General features: G+C 33.0%; 2 protein-coding genes across 3 annotated transcripts; both read right to left on the reverse strand.

Annotated features, from left to right (window-relative positions):
- Positions 1 to 2,141: 2,141 nt before the first annotated feature.
- On the reverse strand, positions 2,142 to 4,044 carry LOC116847835 (barrier-to-autointegration factor). The gene is made up of 3 exons (XM_032823258.1): positions 3,874 to 4,044; positions 3,636 to 3,767; positions 2,142 to 3,540 (listed from the first exon to the last, which is right to left on the reverse strand). Exons 2-3 carry the CDS (start codon positions 3,759 to 3,761, stop codon positions 3,394 to 3,396), a joined length of 273 nt encoding a protein of 90 aa, XP_032679149.1. The 5' UTR covers positions 3,762 to 3,767; positions 3,874 to 4,044; the 3' UTR covers positions 2,142 to 3,393.
- Positions 4,045 to 6,514: 2,470 nt separating this feature from the next.
- On the reverse strand, positions 6,515 to 9,499 carry LOC116847834 (NADH dehydrogenase (ubiquinone) complex I, assembly factor 6). 2 transcript variants are annotated; one of them, XM_032823257.1, is made up of 5 exons: positions 9,132 to 9,499; positions 8,814 to 8,994; positions 8,460 to 8,682; positions 7,150 to 7,545; positions 6,515 to 6,728 (listed from the first exon to the last, which is right to left on the reverse strand). In XM_032823257.1, exons 2-5 carry the CDS (start codon positions 8,876 to 8,878, stop codon positions 6,540 to 6,542), a joined length of 873 nt encoding a protein of 290 aa, XP_032679148.1. In that variant the 5' UTR covers positions 8,879 to 8,994; positions 9,132 to 9,499; the 3' UTR covers positions 6,515 to 6,539. The 2 variants fall into 2 exon arrangements, with proteins under 2 accessions (XP_032679148.1, XP_032679147.1); XM_032823256.1 differs by lacking the exon at positions 8,814 to 8,994.
- Positions 9,500 to 10,017: the final 518 nt, after the last annotated feature.

Genomic DNA, 10,017 nt, shown 5'->3' on the forward strand with positions numbered 1-10,017 from the left:
TGCTTTCCGTAATAACCTTCTAGCTCTTACGGAAAAACAACATATTGATTGGCTATCACGCGGACTTTCGCCGCGCGGCAAGCATTACCGCGTCCTGTGTGCAGGAGCCATAAGTGCATAATTGCGTGATTGAAAACATAGACTGCCCATGTTCTTAAAGGCCATCACACACAAAATTCCGTAAGAACTTAAATCGTAAGCGTAAAGAAATCGACCAATCCCAATCGAGTATTCGGCTCTTCGTAACACCTCCATTATTACGAAGAGCCGAATACTCGATTGGGATTGGTCGATTTCTTTACGCTTACGATTTAAGTTCTTACAGAATTTTGTGTGTGATGGCCTTAACCACGCAATTATGCGCTTAACACGGACACGAATCGCCAGAAAATGGGCGTAAAACAGACATGAAACAAATCGACACTTTACCGGCAACGTCTGAAAATGGACGTAGGGAATGTAGTCCACCTAAAAAATGGTTACAAATGGCGCATCGAACAGCGTGAAAGTCGGTGTCGGCGAAAACGTATGGCGTGACCGCTTTCAAGTTTCTCTCTGAAGGGACGTCTACATTGGAAGTAAATAGCAAGAAGTAGGAAGTAAGAATAAAGGGACGTCTACATTGGAAGTAAGCAGTAAGAAGTAGGAAGTAAGAATAAGAAATTAACCAATCATAATTGATTATTCTTCTCACATTCGACTGTGGTTGGTCAATTTCTTACTCTTACTTCCTACTTCTTGCTATTTACTTCCAATGTAGACGTCCCTTAAGAAATTGACCAACCACAGTCGAATGTGAGAAGAATAAATAACTATGATTGGTCAATTTCTTATTCTTACTTTCTACTTCTTACTGTTTACTTCCAATGTAGACGTCCCTTAATGCTATCATGCATTTTGGAACAATGGCTGCGTTCAGCAGAGAAAGCTACTTTGCAACTGTTGTAAAATTCGTGAATCTGATTGGTACATGCTCTTGGATTTAACCAAAATTAAGAGCATACTCCAATCAGATTCATGAATTTTACAACAATTGCAAAGCAGCTTTCTCTGCTGAACGCAACCAATGTTCACAGTGTTGTTAGCACTGGCAATAATTTTGGAACACAGCCTTAATGCGGGAGCGTTCCGATTGACCACGATATGAGTGCGTTTCCACTTAGCGCGTCACACGTCGCGTCATCCAATCCCAATCGTCTCATTTTATTGCGTAACTTTATGCCGAATAAAATGGGACGATTTGATTGGCTTAACTTGGATGACGCGTGCGTGACGCGCTAAGTGAGAACGCATCCATACGATTGGACACAACCAACCGATGCAAAGATTATCTAGTGAATTATCAGGTCGAACCAATTATTACAATCTGTGTCCAATCGTATCGTGGTCAATCGGGTCCCATCCCCTTTAAACATTTTTTAAATACTTTTAGAAATACTACAATGTTAATGAGTGAATGGTTTATCAAAAGGAGTTTACTGAACTTCTCGTCAACTAATCAGAAAAAGGAGAACTACAATGTTAATAATTTTACAGTCATTTCTAATAATTTTTATATTTCCTTAACTTAAATGAAATTGTAATATCGTTGGCATCAGCCTAAACCAACCCCCTAAAGCGCCACTTTATGCCAAATTTTTTCTCATTACGCTAAAATCAAGCTCCAAAACAAAAATTTTGTACGGCAATTCGGCATGTCAAAAAGTCACTTTGACGGAATTATGCCAGATCTGGCAATTCTCTGGGACAAAGTTGAGGACAAGTTGACAAAATGCTGGTAGATTTCAAAATTATGTCTACGTGCGTTTTTTACGTATTATCTACATGATGTATAAGTTCCTTTCTAAACAATATAAACTATACAGAATATTGTAAATTATATTAAAACATATAAAAAGTATATAATTAAATTTTAAGATGGTTATCAGATAGTTATTTGCTCTGGATATTAATTATAAATGCAATGCTCACAAAAGTTAATGAGTTACATGAAATTTTCATCTCATTATGTGACAAAATGATAGATTTCACTGTAAAAATAAGAATGTACTTGGGAAGTTCTGTAAACTCTAATTTGTTTAGAAAACAACATTTATTATAAATTTACATTAGGATTGTAAAGGTCCAATAAAAATACAAACTTTTCTTAATTTCTAATTCATGTGTGAGAGCAAACCATACATTTTTTACACAACATCCATAGATTACTAATTGTCTACACAGATGATATATCCTACATTTACAATTTTACACTTACTACACATAGCTATAAAGAATACCATAATTTATATGTAAATGCCCAATTCTACTGAGGGGCTACAGGCACATTAGATACAGAAAAAAAAACTTGGAAACAGACATCACTAATTAGTTTGTGATATATACTTTCAAGTGTCACAGTTTCCTGAGTTCCTATAATTATGAATTTTTAAACTAAACATGTGTTGAGATACTCGTACATTAATAATGTTAGTAAATAAATATGTATTATAATGTAAGTTACAAAAAAAGTGAAAAAAGTGATTTAAATAATATTTTTCACTCATAATTTAAATGAATAAAGTGCGCTTATTTTTATTTTATTCTATGTCTACATAAATGTCTACATAAATGTTACATTTACATTTCTAGGCTCAACATTTGTGTTTTTATATGTAAAACTGCACTTCCAAAATTCTTCCAAAAAGTTTTGTACTGATCAAAATGTAACAATTTCTCTTAAGTATTTATCTATGTATAAATTTGAGTTTTTTCTTACTTATTCATTAATACATTAAATAAACATCTTACTGTCAATGTTAAGATTTCAGTCATTAATAATATAAAAAAGATGCAAAACAAATATTCCTATTATCATGGGATAAATTTTATGACTTTTGAGTTGAGTAAATCTTTTTTCATATCACAAAAGAAATGCTATGGTAAATCCTATAATGAACACATATGAAAAGATATGTAGCTTGCCAAATTAAACCTTACATTCGTATTTTATTTATATTATGCAAAATACATTTAAAATATGTGATTAGTACTGACATAATAGCTTTAACATTTATTAAATCTAGTTCTAAACAAATTTCTCAATTACATGCTATATACTCACATATTCATACATCATACTGTTATCTTGAGGAAACAGCTCAATTTGGAATAATTAACAGTTGTAATGCAAGAAAATATATATATATATATATATATATATATATATATATATATATATAACATATAATTCAGAAATTTATTTGAAACTAGACCCAACAAATATTGTTAAGATTATTATACCAAACTGTGTACTGAAATTATGTCTTATATCTTAAAAATGTTATAAAACGTTATGGCTAATATTATTTTTTTTCTTAAAAGAATATCCCGAGTAAATTTCTCATAATTACTTTACAAGAATTCCTCACACCAATCAGTCAAACATTGATAGCAATCTGTGGACTGCTTTGCATTTGCTGAACATGCATCTTTCATCCATTCTTGAAACAATTCTTTGTTCTTCTTTAGTACTAAGTATTGTCCTAGTACTACATATGCCTATATAACAGAATGCATATTGTTAATAAATATTCAACTAGAAAGAAAATTATTAAACTATTAAAATTATATAGTACATTATATATGTTGCTTACTTTATCAAAGCCAGCAGATTCTAATCTTTTTCCTAAAACTTCTCCAACACCAGCAAGTTCAGTCACTGGTTTATCTCCCATTGGTTCTGCCACAAAGTTTCTGTGTTTTTGTGATGTGGTAGACATTTTGATCTGCAAACATGAAAATCCCAAATTTTAGTGTTAAACTTACTTATTAAGCAAAAATACGATTTGTTCATTGTTCATTTCAAAGTTTACTACATATGTATAAACTTACATTACAGCTTTATAACCTCGAAATAATCGGTTTGTTTTTCGTTCCGGCACTGCTGAACTGGTGCAATAAACTTAAGGTCTGTTCTTTGTAGCTGCACTGCTGAATTGGTGCAATATATTGAAGTGAGACAAATATATGTTTTCTCACTCTAACTTATTGCACTAGTTCAGTAGTGCAGCTATAAAGAACAGGCCTCTTGAGCGAGAAAAAATATACTTGTCTCCAACTTATTGCACCAGTTAAGCAGTGCAGGAACAGAAAACAGACCCAATAAAATGCTTATCGTTCGAAATCTATAATCTTCATCAAAATATTTCACATAAATTGCATCAGTAGGTAAAACGAGTTACAAAACTACGAATAGCATAAATATCGGGTGTATATCAGTTGGACACGGGGCAATTGGACACAGTCCAATCACAAGTCGTTGTTCCAAGGGACCCTACAAATGTCTCTAATCACACGGTGCTGTGATTGGCTGTGTCCAAATGCACCGTGTCCAAGTGCACCGCTCCCTAAATATCATAAGTAAACGGAATCAATTTCAAATTGAAACGGTACATAAAAATAGGAAAATTACCTGTGAAAGTCGCCCTCGCTTATATCGCAACGTGTCAAAGACTGAGTCCAGCCGAATCTCGTTAAACATAAATTTATTTAAGGATTCCTGTTTCCGTTTCCGGTATGATTAGATAACTGACAACTGGTTACTAATTGCTGATTTACTACTAATTTAGGCGGTCTCGATTTCCGCCCTAAAGGCCAAATCACACCAGCGATCGGCAATTGATGATTGACGATTGAAAATTGCAACTTGACCAATTGGAACAAAGCAAGCCAAGGTTGAAGCTCGTTGATTCATCAAAATCTAATCTTCAATCGTTAATCGTCAATCGTCAATTGCTAGTGTGATTTGGCCTTAACACCATTTGTACAGATAACTGGCACGTTAAGGATGTATCTGAGATATAATCGGTGACAAAAGTGCTTGAAAAACAAAAAATTTGAATATCTGCTTCACACGTGTTGTAAATCTAGTGATAAGTGATATAAATAGTGACTAACATAATATATTTCTTATTTAAAAAGTTATTTTTTACTTTCTTAACAATTTATTACTTTTATTTGCTTTTTTCACCTTTCTATAATAAAACTTTTAGCAGGGAAAATGCCCTGAACTTTAGAACATTAAATTTCGTATTTATTTAACATCAATATCCATCAGTGCAAAGAAGAAAAAATAATTGGGATAAATTAAAACAGGTAAATATGCATTGTCTGAACAATAACTATCAATATTATTTGTTGTTATTATAAATATTTAATGAAAAAAGTTAAACGTAGCAACAGCGGGGAGCGGTGCACTTGGACACGGTGCATTTGGACACAGCCAATCACAGCACCGTGTGATTAGAGACATTTGTAGGGTCCCTTGGAACAGCGACTTGTGATTGGACTGTGTCCAATTGCCCCGTGTCCAACTGATATACACCCGCAACAGCGTACCATGTAGTTTGTGGCTTAATGTGGCCACGTTGATTCTTGGACCGTAAGAAGAATCAATGACTGTGATTGGTCAATTTGCTTGCTGCTACGTCTTATGGCTCCTGCACATAGGACGCGGTAATGCTTGTAGCGTGGCGGAAGTTCGCACGACAACCAATCAATATGCTGCTTTCCGTAATAACCTTCTAGCTCTTACGGAAAAACAACATATTGATTGGCTGTCGCATGAATTTCCGCTGCGCGGTAAGCATTACCGCATTCTGTGTGCAGCCATTACGGGTGTATATCAGTTGGACACGGGGCAATTGGACACAGTCCAATCACAAGTCGCTGTTCCAAGGGACCCTACAAATGTCTCTAATCACACGGTGCTGTGATTGGCTGTGTCCAAATGCACCGCTCCCAGCCATTACTGCTTAAATTTTTCTGTGTGTCACGGCCCTTAAAGAGTTAATACTGAAGAGGAGAAGGGGTTCGTTATAGAAGGAAGAGAGGAAGTGAGGGGATGTTGGAGATGTTTAAGAGGAAGAGGGAGAAAGAGGAGGAAGAACGGGGAAGGGAAGAGGAGGAGGAAGATAGGGAAGAGGAAGTGGTTTTTTTTTTTATAAATTTATTTAAACGTATGTACAACGTTGTTTTCTTACACAAACGTGACGTATAACGATCGATTAGCAGTGATTCATGAATTCGGTAAAATTCAAAAGTGCATCAAGTACTTATTAAGTATAGAATGCAGTGTTGAATAGAACGTCAAACAAGTCACTTTTCCCAACTATACTAATGGCGCAACTACAGTTGAATGCCAATATTCTTACAACGCGAATCAAAATGCCAACATTTTGTTAATTCGATTAGCAACTGATAAATAAATTATCTTTTTATCGATGGAAAGTATTTGTAAAAATTTTTAAATTTATTTATAGAACGAGAAATCTGATAATTCCGTTAACCATTTCTATACGAAAATCTAAAATTGTAAAATAGAACTTGATCTATTTATGCAAATGAATTATATATCAAGTTTGTTTTTTTTATGAATCTTATCTTCGTTATTTATAACACATAATTTAAAATTATTCAAATTACTTTGGATAAAAGAAAGGTTAAAAGAAATTAACGAGAAATTAACATTAAATGTTATTTAAAAAATATTTTTAACTTTAATCTCTAAAAAACCATATTTTTCGCCAGAGTAGTTGCAATGGCAGAAAACCTTTCCTCTTTTGTAATACTGGATGGAAAATATCAAAATCTACTTTCCTTAGTTCCTCTAAATAATTCTCCACACAAACTCTTGGCAAGAATATCGTGTTGAGATCTTTTCCCGCTGTTTTCTTAAGCGACATTGCCTAAAACAAAAAAGAAATCATGTATCTAAAAAATATCCAATTTTAATTTTAATAATCCGAGTTTTTAAATATTCAAATATATATAACTTAGAGAATATATTCAGGTTTTGAAAATGAAATAAAATATTTTTTCCTAGAGCTTAAATACAGCTTCTCACTGTTAAAAATATATGAATATAATGAGATAGCACAGATAGAGGTACAATTCAACTGTTATATCTATGTAACTGTCTTAGGACTAGTTGTCCCAACTTCTTGCTAAGCTACCTAATAATTAAATCATATATTTGTCTTTGTAATTTGAAGAAAAAATGAAGATAAACATATGATTTAACATGATAAACATATGATTTAACTGACAGGTAGCTTAACAAGAGATTGGAACAATCGGCCCATAGAGTTCAATAACTCGAGCAAGTACCATTTTCAAATGTCGATTTGCACAAGAGGCAACGTCGAATATCACGTCTTTGAATCCGGCACTCAGCTGTCTTCGGAATACCGACTCTGAGGAGACGCCGTTTTTCAGTAGGATGTCTTGTGGTAGCACCATGACTCGTTTGTGGGCGTTATATGGCACGGAACGTATCAGGGTGACTAAACCGTGTGCCTTGCCAAAATGACTGGCCGCATGATCGGCGTTTACATTCGTTATGCCTTGGGCTTCTAACAGTAAATAATATAACGACGACACAGTATCATCGCAGTACCTTTCGAGCGACTCTAAATCTACGAATATCGAATTGTTTAGTTTCTTTAAACGAGCGTCGATTAGACGTTTGAAATAACGCTTGGACAATTTGTGCCGCTGAAGAATCTGCAAAAGAATGAAAAAAATCTGCATAAGATGCAAAAGAACTATAACTCCTAACACAGATTCCAGTGAGTCAGTAAGTATACAACAACATTACAGCAGCAGCCTGAAGCCAGTTTAGCGGCATATCCTCAGTCTATATTTACACAACTGGTGTAAAATTGACTTAATACTTACCACATAGGGTTGGATAAGTTAATTGTTTTTAAACCAAGTCAAATATATTATTCAAAGTTAATAACTTATAAATTTAATTTAGTTAAGCTAAATGTTGCATAAATAAAAACTAATTTAATTAATAGTTCAGTTAAAATTAATTTAAAGTTAAAAGTTGATTATATAAAGCAATATGTTTTGTGCATAATTAACTTTTCAATGGTATATTAAATTTGTGTAAAATCACAATAAAGTAGTATTTTATGAGAAAAATATCGACTATTTTGTACTTAGGATTCTATACAAAAACACTGGTGCTCAGAAAGATAAAAAAGTTCTGCTGGCAATATTTTTGACTTTTCATGTTTTGTATTGTAAACAAACTGCAATGATTTTAATACTGATAAATTATTTAAATTTACATAAAAAAATAAACAAATTAATATAACTTAAAGTAACTAATTTAAGAATTTATTAATTTAAATTTAAAAATGAATTGAATTTAGTTAAAGTTATTAACTTCTCTCTCTTAACTTTAAACTAGTTAACTAGTTATTACTCAATTGTTACCAACTGTAATTACTCAATAATTATCAATATTGCAGCTATTTAATAGTGTTACATGTGTGTGTGTGTGTGTGTGTGTACACATACACACACACATACATAAACAATTATATCATAATTCTATAAGTACTAGTAAACTAGATTTAAGTTGCTATATAAACATAATCAGTGTTACGAGCTACATGATCATCTACCCTGTGTAATTCCATTGCTACTGGACTCCTGGGTGGATGATCATTATAAATGTTGTTTAATGTGTCAGTCCAAAATTGCAGTCTCATAGCTCCAATTTTATTGTCTTTTACTTGATCCTCCACTTGAGCCACTTCAACATTAAATGCACGTATTGCAAAAGCTGCTGATCTGATATTATGCGGGAGTAATAATGTACACAGAAAGTTCTCATAGTCGCTGTTCCTAAAAAAAGCACATGTCTTAGCATGATTTTGAGTTATTTCTACCACGCAGGAGAGTTTGTAAAATATGTCAGTGTGTTGCGTCAATAAAATATTAAAAAGTTGATATATTAATAATGTAACACTATTAACCTCATATTTCCAATGTCTGTTCTCTTATATAATAAAAAAAAAACTGTTAACCCATTAAAGGCCATAATTATTTTTTTCAGTTTTAATAAAAGGATCAGTATGTTTATTTCCTAGAGGTCTTAGATTGATATTGGAAGTATTTTTATTGAGGTCATAGATACAACTGTGGGAATTATAGGTGCTGAAAATAAAAATAAAATTACATTCAACAAAAAACATCTCATAAATGAGATACTGGCCACTAATGAGTTAAAAATACATTATATGATATAATGATGTTTATTCATTTTATCAATCTAGTGTAGTAGAAACAAATACCTAACTAGCTGCAAACAATACTCTGGTGGTGTTTGCCTTTGTTTTGTTGACGTGCTCATACGTTGCAGTTGCAAACGCATAATTTGTTTAATTAACGGCGAAAGTTTATTCATTGTTAGAGCTGGAGTATCTTTATTGCATAAGATTTAATTTAAACAATCATTTGATTGTTGTAATGAAAATAGCATAACAAATGAGGAAATTTATCGTCGTAACACGAACAATATATTGTTACAATTAATTATATAAATATTTTCGAACAGTTTATGACAGAAATAACTAATAAACGCTTGTGTCTAAAATCTGTATGCTCTTTGATCTTGCACATTGATTGTGCACTTTAACTCAGGGCCTCCAAACTCCTATGTATTTTGGTTAGGCGACAATTTCCCGAAAAGTGGAAGGGATAATGTTGGTACCAAGAAAAATCTCTACACGATATAATGGCTGCGTTCCGAAATGCACTGCTAGTATTGAAAATCTATAGTTTATGTTACGTATATTATAAAATTTCAGTACTGGTAGTGAATTTCGGAGCCAATTTAGTCCCGATCTACAGTAAGTTTTAAGCTTTAAGAAATTGACCAATCATAGTCGAATTATAGAAGAATAATCAATCGTGATTGATTAATTTCTTACGGCTTAAAGCTTACTGTACCTATTGTAGATCGGAACTTAAAGGTCTGGGCCTTTATAGCACAGTATATAGCACTTGACAGCTTGATAGCGGTCATATTCAATTACACATTTTCACAAAAACTAGATGGAAAAATGTTGGTACCGACAAAACCTCTAGGCAACACAATTTTAAGGTTTGTTCGCGTCGCACGTCCCAACGTGCTCCTACTCGCTCCAACGTACTCTGATTGGTCCGCGTGGTGACGTT

Source organism: Odontomachus brunneus, unplaced genomic scaffold (genome assembly GCF_010583005.1).
Source record: "Odontomachus brunneus isolate Ranch 3 - 2012 unplaced genomic scaffold, Obru_v1 Obru_scaffold_083, whole genome shotgun sequence".
NCBI lineage: Eukaryota > Metazoa > Arthropoda > Insecta > Hymenoptera > Formicidae > Odontomachus > Odontomachus brunneus.

Bases quoted from the DNA above. Each gene is read 5' to 3' on its own strand.
- LOC116847834 (XM_032823256.1), bottom strand. From the start codon at position 9,244: ATGAATAAACTTTCGCCGTTAATTAAACAAATTATGCGTTTGCAACTG. The intron at 8,683-9,131 runs GTATTTGTTTCT...TGCTTTTTTTAG, and splicing joins TATTGTTTGCAGCTAGTTAG to GAACAGCGACTATGAGAACT. The intron at 6,729-7,149 runs GTACTTGCTCGA...TTTTTGTTTTAG, and splicing joins CAAATCGACATTTGAAAATG to GCAATGTCGCTTAAGAAAAC.
- LOC116847835 (XM_032823258.1), bottom strand. From the start codon at position 3,761: ATGTCTACCACATCACAAAAACACAGAAACTTTGTGGCAGAACCAATG. The intron at 3,541-3,635 runs GTAAGCAACATA...TCTGTTATATAG, and splicing joins AATCTGCTGGCTTTGATAAA to GCATATGTAGTACTAGGACA.